Source organism: Octopus sinensis, linkage group LG1 (assembly GCF_006345805.1).
Source record: "Octopus sinensis linkage group LG1, ASM634580v1, whole genome shotgun sequence".
Lineage (NCBI taxonomy): Eukaryota > Metazoa > Mollusca > Cephalopoda > Octopoda > Octopodidae > Octopus > Octopus sinensis.
Genome location: NC_042997.1, coordinates 62,646,362 through 62,663,048, shown reverse-complemented (window position 1 = coordinate 62,663,048; position 16,687 = coordinate 62,646,362). Strand labels below are relative to the sequence as shown.

General features: G+C 34.8%; 1 protein-coding gene across 5 annotated transcripts in view; it reads right to left on the bottom strand.

Moving 5' to 3' along the window:
• The window catches only part of LOC115213305 (pre-mRNA-processing factor 40 homolog A), a 102,556-nt gene that overhangs the window by 59,114 nt on the left and 26,755 nt on the right, over positions 1–16,687 (bottom strand). For all 5 annotated transcript variants that reach the window (XR_003881792.2, XM_036501639.1, XM_029782242.2 and 2 more), the window contains 8 exons: positions 16,326–16,446; positions 14,816–14,843; positions 11,737–12,141; positions 10,510–10,609; positions 8,498–8,635; positions 8,260–8,351; positions 7,291–7,399; positions 6,163–6,313 (listed from right to left, as the gene is read on the bottom strand). Coding sequence is in view for 4 of the 5 variants with exons in the window: in XM_036501639.1 (XP_036357532.1) it covers positions 6,163–6,313; positions 7,291–7,399; positions 8,260–8,351; positions 8,498–8,635; positions 10,510–10,609; positions 11,737–12,141; positions 14,816–14,843; positions 16,326–16,446 (1,144 nt within the window). In the remaining variant the exon portion in view is untranslated. The remainder of the gene's footprint in view (positions 1–6,162; positions 6,314–7,290; positions 7,400–8,259; positions 8,352–8,497; positions 8,636–10,509; positions 10,610–11,736; positions 12,142–14,815; positions 14,844–16,325; positions 16,447–16,687) is intronic.

Below are 16,687 nucleotides of genomic sequence, written 5' to 3'. Positions count from 1 at the left end.
TAATTAAATACAGTGTTAATTACAAAAAAAAGTTTTTTTATCTTGTTTCCTTTATTTTTTATTATAGAAATTAAAATGTACTTTTACACATTTGGATTTAAATGAGTTAACTCAGACATTGAAAAAATACATATAACTTAACTATCTTCAATTTTTTTATAAGATGTATTGCTTTTAAATCAAAGGAAAATTTTTTTTAAATGAGATAGTTTATTTAGAATGATAATTTTTAAAACAAGGAGTTACACACAAAGTTATCTTGCAGACATCACACATGTATCTGCTTTCTCTTTGAATCAGACAAACAACTGATTTCGTGCCATGCACGTGCATCTATCTGATTATCTTCTTTGTCATCTTCTGAAAAATTGTCAGAGTCTGAACTACATGTGTCTAATTCCTCCCCAGAGCTTTCCAGATCATGAAATGAAAAATCACTTTCGGGATCGCTGAATATATCTAAATCCTCATCTGTTTTGAGAAAAAATGTGTAAATAATTCTCTTATTTGTATAAATAAAAGAGAATCAAAACGAGATGGTTCTAAAATGACATCAATCTCCTCCTGAATCTGAGTATGCACTGAAGTAAAAGTTCAAAACTCAGAAGCATAAATTCTTTAAAATGGTGCCAGAATATGTGCTGCCAAGCATACGACAATGCAAGTAAATTCGTAACTGCTCAAAAATGAAACGACGCAAAACAAATAAATTCGTTTGAGTGCTAAAATTAAAAGTTAATTTTGACCGAGTATACTCGTCTGGTTCTAAAAAGATACATTTGCGATGCACGAGTAAACTCGGGATAATCCATTAAGGGGTTAACAGCCTCCTTCCATGCTGGCATGCATTGGACAATTTGACAGGAGCTGGCAAGTCAGAAGATTGTGCCAAGCTTTACTGTTCACTTCAATCATGATTCCTAATGCCAACCACTTTACTGAGTGTACTGGGTGCTTTTTATGTGGCATCAGCAGCAGTAAGCTCATCAAGTAATTTGCAAGACAAGATCCCCTCAACTGAAGTGGGCTGTAGTATTGAGGGAGGTGAGTTTGTACCAGATGATGAAAGGTTAGAAATAAGTTTCTTGCAGTAAAGGAGATTTATGGTTACCTCGCTTAGAGAGAGAGGGGGGGGGGTGTTATGATGGAGCAAACACTGTAGTTACAGGGAGGTGTATATAAGTGGAACCAAGAATTGGATAAAGTGAGAGGGTAAGTTAGTGAAATTGCAAAAGGAGAGTGAGAGAGGATAGGGAAGGAGAAATGTAATGAGTGGGCACAGGTAGAGAGAAAGAGATTCAACACAGTATGTGCAGGTAGGTTTGCAAAGGTGTAAAGGGAGAGCAGGAGATAGAAGGGAGAGAAACAATGGATGAAGAACGTGGATGGAGGGAGGGAGAGGTTTGCTAGGGACACACTGAGGGCAGAGGGGAAGGTAGTGATGCTGATTTAATATCAACAATAAAGCTGAAGAAAATACCCCCAGGAGAGCATTCAAGTTAAATATAAATACAGAAGCATCTCACAAGCCATATTTATTCATATGCAATATGCACTCAGATATTATGCACACAATTATAAGATATGAAACCCTAGAAAAAACATCTCTTGTTTGTAATAAAAACTATTTAGCCCAAATATTTTACCCATTTTATGTTCAAACTGACCAGATCTGGATGCTCACACCTACCCTACAATGTCATTCTAAAAAATAAACAATCACATCATCAAAATTTCAAAACTTTGAGATAATACCTGATTAATTCAAAACTATGTAAATAAATAAGTATGACATTTGACAGACTAACCTAAATGCTAACGGGTTACTAAGAAAAGAAAAAAAAACAAGGGAGATAACTAATATCAATTATTCCAAATATTTTGGAAAATAAAAACAATAAAGATGCATAAATGGGTGTGCAGTTAGAAAGTTTGCTTCCACACCATATGGAGCACCTTGGGCAAGTGTCTTCTACTACTGCATCAAGCCAACCAAAGTGTTGTGAATAGATTTGGTTGGACAGAAACTGAAAGAAACCCATCATATAAATGCATACATGTACATGTGCCTGCCTGTCTTGATATCACACAAATGTAAACAGGCATCACCACTGCACAATTAGCAGCATTCATTTCCAATCCTCCTTGAAAACATGTCTGGTCATGGGGAAATATTTCCTTATTTGGAAATAGGTATGGGTTGACAACAAGACGGGCATCCAGTTTTAGACAGTTTGCCTTAATGCATCCCTCTACAACCATGCAAGAGTGACTGTTAAAATGATGATGGTGTAATTACAAGTGAATCCCACCTTTAAAGAGTGAGACTAACATAACTGTATTGAAGATAAATATTTTCTCTCAGCCCTATTATTAATATTCATATTTTGTATCTCTATTTTCCATCTATTGATGTCTTCTAAACACAGTCAAATGAGATGAATATGTTCCAATAATGTAATGAAAACTAATACGATTGAAACATTGTTGCTTTCACCAGTTGGTTTTCTAAGACAAGATTCACTCCCGACTGCATTGTCTTTCTCCTGGCTGAAATTGCAGGAGTTATTTTATATTTACTGATTGTAAATCTTTAGATTTCGAATACACCTAGAGCAAGTTTTCATCTTTTAATTGTAAGGATATCCTCAAAGTTTTATGACTCGCTATGTTATAGAATTACTTCCAAAACTTCACAACTGAAAACATCAATGTATTTCGGCTCAAATCTTTCATTACGATATGTCTTAAGCCTTTCATTTCTATATTACTAAAATTACTCTTTTTGGAGTAACCGTTTAATTCTACAATATGAATTTAGAATGCAACAGATAGAATTTGCAACAGATACAATTTATATGCAATAGATACAATTTGTATGCAACAGATACAATTTTTTTTATATAAGTAATGTCTAGAATGCAGCAAAAGACTACTCTATAAATCTATTTTACTTTTACACTAATTACGGGTTTTGGGGACAGGTATGGCCAAGTAGTTAAGTTTACTTTGCAGTCATAGATCACAGGTTTAATAGCAGTGTGCCACCTTGGGGTAAGTGAAACTGAGTTGATGGAAACTACAAGCAAGCTCATCAGACTGCAGTTGTAATTCAATGGACCATCCTCATCACACTGTGTCATACCTATTCTTGCTGCAAGATGACAGTAAGGGTACATTTGACAGTGGAATATTCAGCCACTTACACTATAATTCAATGAGCAAGTATTTCAGGTGATCAAACAACTAGAGCACTCTTCATCAAACATGACACAGGATCAATTTTCAATTATTATCTAGTATGGTATTATAGCTTACTAAATGCCTACAACTGTATCTCTTATTATAAAAGGCAGATTTTATCTGCCTCCCTTTGTCAGTTATAGAAATCTACAATATAGGATTTCTTCAATTACAATTTACCTAGCATTTTTAAGAGTAGAATGCATCGGGTTTTGCCAGGTCCGGTTTTTAAAATTTCAACCCCAATTAAGCAAAATTTAGAGAAAACTCACATTCTGGTGTATATGTCAAATGCTTTTCTTAGTTTGGGTTACAGCACATGCAAACGCACACACAGTGTGCAACGAATAAACTGAAACTAATTCACTGTGTGTTGACAGGTAGACAATAGAATGCGATGGCGATGTAATATTTGTTTCTGTCTATGACGCTGATAGATACATGAGTAAAATGTATGGGAAGCTAAGAGATAAGAGTGAGTGAAAATGTTCTTGGAAGAGAGTAAATAGCGAGAGCGTGATTTGAGGAAGACTTTACATTAAATAACCGTAGTGGCTTGTATATATATATATATACATACATAAGACAGTAAGGTGTGATTTGAGGGAGATTTGGCTGCTATTTCTACCATGTCTAGCTGCCATGTAGGGGTCTCCCTCATAGGCTCATACATACATATATACATAGATAAGACAGTAAGGTGTGATTTGGGGGAAATTTGGCTGCTATTTCTACCAGGTCTAGCTACCATGTAGAGATCCCCCTCATTGGCTCATATATATATACATACATAAGACAATGAGGTGTAATTTGAGGGAGATTTGGCTGCTGTTTCTACCAGGTCTGTTAGGCCTTCTCATGTAAACTCAAGCTTTCTCATGCCTTGAACATAAGACCAAAGCAGAGAATGTATTCTTTTATTCTTCTGCTTTTTCAAGCCATTGGTCTGTGGCCATGCTGGGGCAATGCCTTGAAGAATTGTAGTTTAATGAATCAACTCCAGTTTTATTTTTGTAAGCATTGTACTTATTCTATGTTTCCTTTGTCAAACCACTAGGTGACAGGGTTGTAAACAAACCAACATTCGTTGGAGGACAATCACAAGCACAGACACGCACACACACACACACATACATGCATACACATATACACACATACATACATATATATATTTGTGTGTATATATATATTGCAGCGTGGAAGGTGTTTGTAAGCCATTTAAGAAACACACAAAAACCGTTAGATTCACTTCAACATTTAAATTTAATTTGCCAAAATATTTTCCTCGCTTTGAGACCGCGACCTGTTCACTGACAAAAATATCGTGCTAACAGGTCGCGGTCTCAAAGCGGCGAAAATATTTTGACAAATTAAATTTAAATGTTGAAGTGAATCTAACGGTTTTTGTGTGTTTCTTAAATGGCTTATAAACACCTTCAACGCTGCAACTGTTTTCGTTCCAGCACACAATCTCAGATCAAGTCACTTGCTATGCAAGTACATCTCTGTAACTATATATATATTTATATATATATATGTATATTGGTAAAAACAGTAAGATAACAAAAGAAAGAAAGAGACCTCAATATTATGTAAATAGAGGAAATCTTTATATATAAAAGTGAGGTTGTGTGTCTGTCTCCTACGATTTAGATTCCTAACTACTCCCACATTTTGCGGTGCAGTTTAACCAAAACCGGGTATCTTATAGTCGTGATTCATATCGAGCCCGTCTAGGTATTAGCGCGCGTCTACGATTTAAAAAAAAATTTACCATCAATTTTTCCCATTTTTAATCCATTTTTGACATATGTAAGGGAAGTAACTCTCTAAAATTTATTATTAAATCTCAGAACGTAAAAAGCTACAGTAACACCCCGCCCCCTTTGTGGTTAGCCATATTGAGATGGCCATTATACTTTACATCTCTAAAAATGCTTATATAATTATTTCCCTTACAAACCCGAGCGATACTGCTAGTTTATGATAAAAATATCCCAATTTTGCCCAGTTTGTCTTTTCTCTATTGTTTACATTTTAGGCAACAATTAGTCTTTGCAGTTATTATATACAGCACTAGAATTGGAATAAACAAAAGTAAAATAGTCACTGGATATTGAATCATGATGATTAATTGGGTCAAATTTTTAAAGAGAAATATTTCAAAGATTGCAGCCCCTTTTCTTCCTATAAATTGCGTTCATGATTGCTGTCAAATAAAGTTTAAACATCCAGTTCAGAAGTCTACCATGATTTATACTTGACACTTTTCCCTTGTTACATTTGAAATCATTCAAATTCTATATCACTAAATTTAGAACTCACAAAAGGATCTGGCAACTATTAACCCAAAATTTTAGACAAGACAAAATTAATATTGTATAAACATTGAAAAGTGCAGACATTTATGCTGATAATTTTCACTTGAATATTAATTACACTATGCAGACAATCTGAGAATTTTTAGTATTCTATGATGATTGGCAGGTCTGATTGATAACGAAAGGCTGAAACAAATCATGTTCTTGTGTGTTTTGATTCTGCACCTAAATGTGTAGAATATCTTCCTCTTTCATTTATTAAAAAATTACATTTGATTTGCTTATAAATAAATATTTTCATATTCATACGTTTTTAAAGAGAACCTCTTTAATAAAAATTCCAAGAGTGTTTGATGGAATTCCAACACTTAATGAGAATGTTTCTTTTCAGAAACATCTAAGCTACAATGAAAATGAGAAATATTAAATTATGCAATAATAATACACAAAAGAGAAATAATGCATCAGGAATGCACAAAAGAAACTAATAAAACAATATAACACATGCCATGATAATATCACTATATTTGATATTGTGATATCATATGATATTGTGATAATATCAAATATAGACTTTTGCTTTGAAGACAACACTCACTTTGTAAATCTGGATCTTCTGTAAATCTGGGATTGTCAAGTAACATCTGTTGAGCATCTGACCATGTTGTACAGTATGTCAGACTTGGCATACTATCAAGGATTTCAGAAAACACTTTAATATTACGCTTTCGTAAGGCTTTGGCTTCCTCCTGTGATAAAAGAAGTAATAAATGCATTTGTTGTTAACCCAAAATTTTATTCATTTTTAAAGTCATATTTTTATTGTGCTGTCAATTATTTTCTTGTTTACACTTAATTTACTTGTATCTTTAGTTGCACATTTTTTGATACATACACAAGATCTATGTTGCTTTTCGCATATACTGTTTGCAACTTTGCTTGCAATTGCAGGGGTAGTATTTAGAACTATTGTGTTGACAAAGACTACACTAATTGTACCATATTCTTAATCCAACAATCACAAGCTGCATATCATACTTAAAGCATAAATACTCTTGAAAGCCATGTAAATTATGGTATTCAAGAAAGCAATTTTTATAGACATATAGTCTTGTCTGTAAGCAATGCATTCTCAAGACAAATATTGCAGTTTTGGTGTCATGTAACTGGCACCAACGTCAGTGGCACATAAAAAGCATCCATTACACTCTTGGAGTGGTTGGAATTAGGAAGGGCAGCCAGCCATAGAGACAATGCCAAATCAGATTGGAACCTGATGTAGCCCTACAGCTTACTAGTTTCAGACGAACCATCTAACCCATGCCAGCATGGAAAGCAGATGCTAAATGAAAATGATGATGAAAGCTTTCAACAGTATATATGCTTTAAATATGAGTTATGGATTGCTAATTTGAACTAACACTGGTTCTCTTGCTAATAACGAATACAATAATATCTTAATTTCTGTCCATATTCCTTTGGTTAATATAGTTAGATCGAATCACATATTACATCTATTTAATGTTTAGTGGCAGAATATAAATTGAGAAATGTCAATTGCCTCAGCCAGCCATGATTAATAGTTAAGAAAAAGTAAAAAAATTTTAAACCTACTAAAATAACAATTAAGTACTACCCAATTCCCTCATGTAAGCACCTTATAAAGTATGAAAATAAAAGCACTGAGGCATATGTGAGGAACAAGATCCTTGTTAAGAAACCCAACCTTTTCTCTCTTTGCCAACATGTGTAAGACATCTTCGAAGAGTTCCCGTCGATCACGATCACAGACATTTTTCCAGACATCTAAATCACCAAAAATATTATCTGCTTTCCTAAGAGAAAAAAAAAAGCGTCAATAATTAGAGAGGATGAAACTGTGTATACCATTAATACATAAATGCTTAAGTTTAGTTCAGTTATTATGTAGTCAGACTATTTAACACAACGAAAATCAATGAGTTTAAATCTCAACCTAATGTCCAGATTGACATACTAAATATTAAAACCAACAGTTTAAGACAGTTGGGCTCTGCCAGATTGCAAATTGCTATACAAGTAAACAAAAGGTGTTCAAATGATAACAAGAGTAGAATAGTACAATAATAATGATACTACTGTACTACTGTTATGCAAGAGGATAAATTTGTAATTGGGAGCCATGAAGGAGACATTTTATAAACACAGGGAAATAAATGGTGAAGTGTTTATTAGAAAAGTATTTTGATGTGGGCTATGAAAATATTTAACTCTTCACCTATCAGAGGCTTACAATCTTCTGATCCTTTAAGGAAATGGTTTCCTTGATACAAAAAAAAAGTTATGATCTGCAAAATTTGGTGCTGCTATGATTTTTAATTATACAAATTGAGTAAACACATAAACATCCGAATGTTAAATACTCCATCAAAAAGAGAGTATACTAGCTAATTTATTGTGGTAGCAAATAAGGGAGAGCAATTTGTTTCAGAGACAAGTCATGCTACGAAGTATTAAAACAAACAAAAAGGTAAAAATAATGTTTTATATGATAGTGATGATGTAAACTGCATTTTTCTCTCAAGAATGGAATATGACCACTTGATGTCAAATTATAATTCTTGTCTAAAGATGTGACACTTGAAAAACCAATGATTCAAGGAGCTTAAAATTTAATTCAAATACTCAGAAAATCAGACAACTAAAATATATTTACCAATATTTTACAGTAGAATTCATTTTGTCACTATTTAATAGAAAATTTTCCAGGTCTTCTTTAGCTTGTTTCGTTCGAAGTCGCTGTTCTTCCTAAAATAACAATGGATAACATCAGTGGAATTAAAGGCCAAAAATTCTATAGCAACATAGAAAGATTATAGATATAATCATAAAAAATGAATGCCATTAGAAGGATTCTTAAAAGCAAATATAGTTATATCATTTACAATACAAACCTTCTCTTCTTTAGCTTTTTGAGTTTTGTATTCATTAAAAGCTTGTTTCTTCTCATTCAAGTGTTTTAATGCCCCATATCTTGCATCATTAATGATCATTTTCATAGCTTGCTCCCATGTAGCAGAAGACGGCACATCCTGTAGACACAAAGGAATAATGAAAAATAATCCATATCTCAATACTATCACAATAGAAGTTTTATAACCTCAACATTTTCCATCCGGTTCAACAAAAATTTTAATTTCACTTCTTTTCAAGTGATATTATTTTGAATGGAAAAGAAACTAGTTCCATCTCAGTCCAGTACAGAGACTAGATTAAGATATAGTTAAGATAACTAAATACAGTGTCATCTTATATACAGAACTACATTGATATGTCTAGTTAGATAAGAAACATAAAAAATAAATGTGTAAACAGAAAACTTTTGAGTTGTGTATTATATTAGTGCAACATATAAGCAGGACTGAAAGAAATTAAAAATCAAAGTTTTACCTTGTAGTAAAATATAATGTATAAAAGAAATAATATACAAGTAAAATATATTAAAGGACACTTTTACATAAATCTCAGAGAACTATAAACTAATGATATATTTAGGTTATTTATAATTGAGGAATTACAATTGGTGCCACATAAAAAGCAGCCAGTCCACTCTGTAAATGAAGGGCATCCAACAGTAAAAACCATGCCAAACACACAGTGAAGCTTGGTGCAGTCCTCTAGCTTGGCAGCTCCTGTCAAACTGCCCAACCCATGCCAGCATGGAAGAGAGACATTATATAAAAATGATGAATAGGAGAGGGAGAATTAAGACAGTGGAGAAGGAAAACTAATTTCTTGCATAACTAGAACGCATTGGATTTATAAAGACAGTAAATCGAGAGTGGGGGTTCAAACAAAGATTGATAAAGCAGATGGCTAAGGTTCAAATTAGAGTGATTATCAAGTCAATACATCAAATTCATTTAGATAGGAAAAATATAAATAATGATAATTATTAAAGCTAATCATCATCATCATCGTTTAACATCTGCTTTCCATGCTAGCATGGGTTGGACGATTTTGACCGAGAGCCGGCAAACCAGATGGCTGCACCAGGCCCCAATCTTGATTTGGCAGAGTTTCTACAGCTGGATGCCCTTCGTAACGCCAACCACTCCGAGAGTGTAGTGGGTGCTTTTTATGTGCCACCGGCACAGGGGCCAGTCTGGCTGTACTGGCAACGACCAAGTAAAAACTAATTCAAATTTTAGCTACAAATTTCTAATTACGATTTTTGTGGTGGTGGGGGGGGGGGGTATTTTCCTTTGTGCAAACATCAAACTAAAGCAGAAAACCACAACATGTTGAATATAAACAGAACTGACAATTTTGCTGGTACCAAATGACTTACAAATAAAGTTGTAGAGATAAATAATAGTTAAAATAGCATAAATTACAATAACAAATTTGAGGAGATGGAATAGTAGGTGCTCTGTAATGTAATTGACGATATGGTCTCCAGGCCAAATAAAAAAAAAATTAGAACATAGTTTGTGTCCTGATAGTGAGCTTAGAAAGATATCCATGAGAGAAATTTATTAAACATAAACATACGCAGGAGTGGCTGTGTGGTAAGTAGCTTGCTAACCAACCACATGGTTCCGGGTTCAGTCCCACTGCGTGGCATCTTGGGCAAGTGTCTTCTGCTATAGCCCCGGGCCGACCAATGCCTTGTGAGTGGATTTGGTAGACGGAAACTGAAAGAAGCCTGTCGTATATATGTATAAATATATAAGTGTGTGTGTTTGTGTGTGTCTCCCTAGCATTGCTTGACAACCGATGGTGGTGTGTTTACGTCTCCGTCACTTAGCAGTTCAGCAAAAGAGACCGATAGAATAAGTACTAGACTTACAAAGAATAAGTCCCGGGGTCGATTTGCTCGACTAAAGGCGGTGCTTCAGCATGGCCACAGTCAAATGACTGAAACAAATAAAAGAGTTAAAAAAAAAAAAAAAAGACTAAATACCCTTTCTCGTAGGAGAGTTTTAAATGCTTCAATAGCTTCTTTTTTGTTCCGGAAAATATATTCTTTTCTTTCATTTTTCTCATCATCTTCACCTTCGCTGCTACAAAAGAGGAATGACAATATTAAAAAAATATGGTGGCTTTCAACAAACTAAAGTTAGACAGATAATTACTAGTGCTCAAAATAATTGAAGGCAAAGAAATGAATACAATACTAACAAACATCCAGTTTTGAAAAATGTCTTATTAAAATTTAAGTCAAAATTTCCATGGGCCATGAAACCTTTTATAATCATATTTCAAATATTTAACTGAATTAATATAGATCCCTACATTAAATACAGTAGTCCCTTACTATATCATCATGGTTCACCTATCAAGCATTCAGTACATTGCAGATTTTTCTGGCTAATATATGTAAATTTATAGCGCAGGTTTCTGCAGCCGATAGGTATATTTTTATAGATTTTAATTATTTCTGTCGGAGGTTTTGGAATGTAACACCTGCAATAGTAGAGGGATTACTGAACAGATATTCACAAAAATTGTTTTGAGGCTTTAGATTATTGCTATAGTTCATTTATCCAACATTTCACAAGGTGTAATCAATGCACTTTATCATAGTACTGGCATTTGTCATATTGTTTGGATTAGGATTTTCAGTGCTCTATGTTGTCGCCATACATCCAGGGTAACATAACCCTTGAAGTGGATAGATGCCAGCATCGAAAACGGGTGTAAAATATCATACGGAAGGGCATCCAGCTGTAGAAACTCTGCCAAATCAGGTGCAGCCATCTGGTTCGCCAGCCCTCAGTCAAAATCGTCCAACCCATGCTAGCATGAAAAGTGGACATTAAACGAGGATGATGATGATGATATATAGTGGGAGAGAGAGAGAGAGAGAATGCACGCGCAAAACTTATATATATATACACCACATGTATACACACAAAAAGATAATGGATACAAAATTATACGACTTGTATACTAACAGACCTTCATATTAATATCTATTCATCTATGCAGTTTGTGTAATTCAGTCTAGGAAAGATAACACACCTGGATTTACAATAAAATTTTAAATAGTCCAGAATCTTAACCATAGCTTTTAAAATATAAGCTGTACAACAAAGTAGAAAAATAAATAAAATATGGTAGAAAGAGGTAAACCAATGAGAGGAGTAACAAAAAAAGAAAGCAAGAAAAGAAAAATCATGCAATTTACCTGCTGTTTGATGATGAGTCTGTCTTATTGCCATCGATAACAACTTGAGTTGGAGTTTGTTTCTGTGGAACAGGAGTCACAGATCCTGCAGATGTAACAGTTGATGAACTACTTACAGCTGACTGTGCTTGCTGTGTCGCAGACTGTTGATGTTGTTGGACTTGTTGCTGAAGGACAACAGATGGTTGTGGAGGAAGTTCAATAGAAGCCAATGTTGCTTGAATAGCTTGCTGAATTGCAGACGGAGGGCCTGTATTATGAACTTGAGAAGTAGCACTACTTGTAGATCCTACCAAAACAGGAGCCTGAACAACTGAAGCCGACGACTGAGATGTTGATGATACAACTGGAACACCACTGGTGACATTAGGACTCAAGCTGACACCAAGTTCTCCAACTGGTTTCCTACGGAGAAAAAACACAAATAGAAATTTCAGTTAAATGACGAAGCAACAACAGCAGTCATTTAGCATTCATATCTAACATATTTAACATTCATCAGTCCACCTGTGCATACCTTCCTTCTTGTGACACTTGTGAAGACCTGTTGAGGCAAGTGAAAATCAAAATCAAAACAAATCAAAATAGATGAACATCAATGGAATTTGTATCTTTGTGGTACCAGTGCCGGTGGCACGTGGCACACAAGAAAACCATCCGAACGTGGCCGTAGCCAGTACCGCATCGACTGGCCTCCGTGCTGTGGGCACGTAACAAGCACCATCCGATCGTGGCCGTTTGCCAGCCTCATCTGGCACCTGTGTCGGTGGCACATAAAAAACACCATCCGAGCGTGGCCGTCTGCCAGCCTCGTCTGGCACCTGTGTCGGTGGCACATAAAAAACACCATCCGAGCGTGGCCGTTTGCCAGCCTCGTCTGGCACCTGTGTCGGTGGCACATAAAATCACCCACTACACTCTCGGAGTGGTTGGCGTTAGGAAGGGCATCCAGCTGTAGAAACACTGCCAGATCTGACTGGACTGGTGCAGCTTTCGGGCTCCCCAGACCCCAGTTGAACCGTCCAACCCATGCTAGCATGGAAAGCGGACGTTAAATGATGATGATGATGATCTATAAAAAAAACAGAGCCCCCCCCCCCCCCCACCCCTAAAGAAAAATCAATCCATTAAAACCATAAACTAGTCCACGACTCAACAGCTTGAACTCATGCACACGTGTCCAACACCTTAATCTTAGTAAATTGCTTAATCCTCACAACTCAGTTAAGTCTGCCTATATTAGGATGCTTGTTAGGTAGCAAGCTAGCAGAATCGTTAGCACGCTAGGAAAAGTGCTTAGCGATATTTTGTATGCCGCTATGTTCTGAGTTCAAATTCTGCCATGGTTGACTTTGCTTTTCATCCTTTCAGGGTCAATAAATTAAGTACCAGTCAAGTAGAAAGGTATATTAGAATGCTTGTATTTAAATTACCATTTTTATATTGATATCACTTCATAACAAACATATATCATTGTTTCAACATACACATTTCTAAGCTTGGCTAAACAGTTAGAGGACACAGTCCCTCTAGCCTTCTGAAATTACCATAACTTTGAATAAAGTTACATGACGACAGAATCCTTTTTATATCTGACTGCTAAATATGGGTCTTATGTATACATATATTAATGCACACCGGGCGAAATGCGTAGCCGTATTTCGTCTGTCGTTACGTTGTGAGTTCAAATTCCGCCAAGGTCGACTTTGCCTTTCATCCTTTCGAGGTCGATAAATTAAGTACCAGTTACACACTGGGGTCGATGTAATCGACTTAATCCATTTGTTAGTCCTTGTTTGTCTCCTCTATGTTTAGCCCCTTGTGGGCAATAAAGAAATATATATTAATGAATATATATTGATGCGTGAATGTGAAAATGATCTACCCTCAACAGAGAACTACAGGTAATGGAAAAATTCAGGGTTCCAAGCTGAAGCTGCACTGACAGCTTCTTAGAAAGAAAGAAATTTCAATGGCAAAAGTAGCTTTCCCAGCATTGGAGAAACACCACAGGTCATCTGCATCTCTCTATAGTCAGTCATCATGACTATGACTGTTCATGGCTTTGGCATGACTTGATAAGCTTTCTCCAAACAGGTTGGTTTTTTTGCATGAGTTTACCATTTATTATGATTCAATTCCTTTCCACTTTATAATCCATTTTGCAGTATCTTTGATACTCAGTCTAGGTCTTCCAAAGTTTTTTTTTCCCTCATCATAGTCAAGAGTAAAGGAGTTGTTTGGGGAAATCTGCTGTAGTCCATCCTGTGTACGTGTCCCAACCAACGTAAATTTCTATCAACAAAGATTTCCATCATAGAAGGCAGACCAGCACAGAAGATCTCTTCATTCCTGATCTTGTCAAACACAATAATATTCACAATTTGTCACAGCTGTCTTATTATATAATGTAACTCGTCTAATTGAGTTTTATAGACTGTCCAGGTTTCAGCTCCATACAGCATGGAAGAAAGCATGATAGACAGGTATATCTTACACAAGACCCATATAGAAACATGTCTGTGTCTTCCAGAGCCTTTCCTGCAGCCTGTCAAATGAAGCACTAGCTCTGCCAGAGCTTTATTTACCCAACACTGGACACATGCAGCAATTGTTAAGTTAGGGGATCAAACCTGAAATCACATGATTATGAAGCAAACCACTTCAGCACATAGCTTGGTAAATAAATCTTCAGCAAAATATTTGGACTATTGATTCTATTGAGTGAATTTATATCATATTCTAATGTTCCATTTTTGCCTTTATATATTTTGCTATTTGTTTCTTGTTTATATTTCACAGAAATGTAATATTAATTCAAGAATACTATGCAGTATATTCTTGAATGAACTAAAAAAAATTTGATAGCATCTTAAACAGCATTAATTTTATATTCCTAAATGTTCTACAGAAACTGAAACACTGGGATATGTTTATTAAGAAACTATTTGTCAATATTAAAACAGTTATTTTACTAAATTCACTTTTGTTTTAAAAATTAATGGTAACAAACTCAGAGTATTTCAAACAGGAATATAGTAAGAAAAGAGTTAAGTAAGAAAACAAAAAGACTACTCACTTATCTAATTCTTGCTTGACTATCATAGCTGGAATGGAAAGGAATATAATTGAAGATGTAACTTTTGTAGAAAACATTTGATTAATAATGCTTTAGAACAGTTTGTAATCAAAGAAGGATTAATATTTAGGAACATGTATTCATTAATAATAAGTTTAGCAATCACACAATGGTTGGGGAGTGTTAAATATTTTCAATGGAATTATCACAGTAACATTTAATTGCTCTCTTCAGAAATTATTTTCTTATTTTTGATGTCACAATTATCAAGTTTAAGTATGATTTTCAATGCTGTAGAAAACAATGTAACATAATTATTATAAATGCTCCATAATAAAAGTTTTAAAATCTCAATAATTATCCTGAAGAAATGAACAAATACAGTGTTTTGCTTTGAGGCAAGTTTTAATGAGCAGGCTAGCTCAGTAGGCCAAACATTAAAAGTGTTCAAGCCATGAATAATCCATCTTTTCCTCACCTATTCAGACAACATATCCACAACCCGATAAGTCAGGCATTCTGACTTTCTATGATGATAGTAGAATGTGATTTGAAGACTTACAACTAGTATTACTGTATAGAGGCTCCCATATGAACAAAATGGTATCATTTTTGTGACAACTGTAAGTAAATACTGCAGCATGTCATGATTAAAGGACTCAGTATCTTGAGTAGAAATTTCATATTTTACAAACCAAAGATGTTGGGACTCACAGAGGATGGCAGGGGACTGAGACTCCTAGTGGTTTGCTGTACTTGAAAAGATGTCAAGCTAAATAAAAGCATGGTTGCCCTTGCATGCATGCTCATCCCCTGCAACCCTCTCCAGCTAAGCATCCCTAATGTTGCAGGCTCATAGGTGCTGCTGCCACATACAAAGCACCTAGGACACACTGTAAAGTGGTTAGCATTAGGAAGGGCATCCAGCTGTTGAAACCATGCCAAAACAGATAGGGAACCTGAACAACCATTCAGCTATTCAGCTCCCATCAAACCATCCAACCAAGCCAAGATGGAAAACAAACATTAAATGACGATGATCAAGATCATTTATACACACAACTCTAGTCTTAAGTCTCTGACTATTGAACAAATTAGACCAAAAGTTAAAAAATAATTCAAAAGAGAAAAAAGATTTAACAAAAAACTAACAGCAAGCAATAAGTAAAAACTGTGCAAATTGAAAAATCTGTCTCCATTGCCCTTAGTAAAAGATTTTCCTTTATATATGTCTATAAAGATGAATGATCAAGTAATTACTGAATAATAGTCAAACAAACTCGGAGACAAAAAATCTGATGAAAGAAGATATGAACATAAATTCAAAGAACTAGTTAGACTTATAACATAGAAGACAATTAGGAGTTTCTATATGATTACCTGCTGTAAGATTTGTAGATGAAAACACGGTTCTATGACTGTGGAATGAAGTTTAAAAACTAAGAGACAAGCCTTGAAAGTTTAGAAGAATGAGAACAAGCAAAAATATCTTCACAGTTTTTAAACAAACCTTCAAGTTCCTCTAATTCCTTTGGTTTGGTCCAGCGAGATTCTTTGGAGGCAGAATTGTGATAGTAAACCTTTCCTGTGTCAGATTTGTATTCTTTCCATGGACATTGACTTAACAATAGCTATTTTAGGAAAAGAAAAAAAATTACAATTCAAACACGGCTTCACATGTGTATAGAAGAGGAAATAACAGCCATAAAGCAAATAAACTGTCTTTTATGCATATCAACTACAGGGACATGAAGACACTATCACCAGTACACAATACTGACAGTAAGTACTACATTGAGAAGATTACAATAAATAATAGCAAATACATATTTATATAGCTTTGTAATTTATATACAAGCAGTATTTAAATAT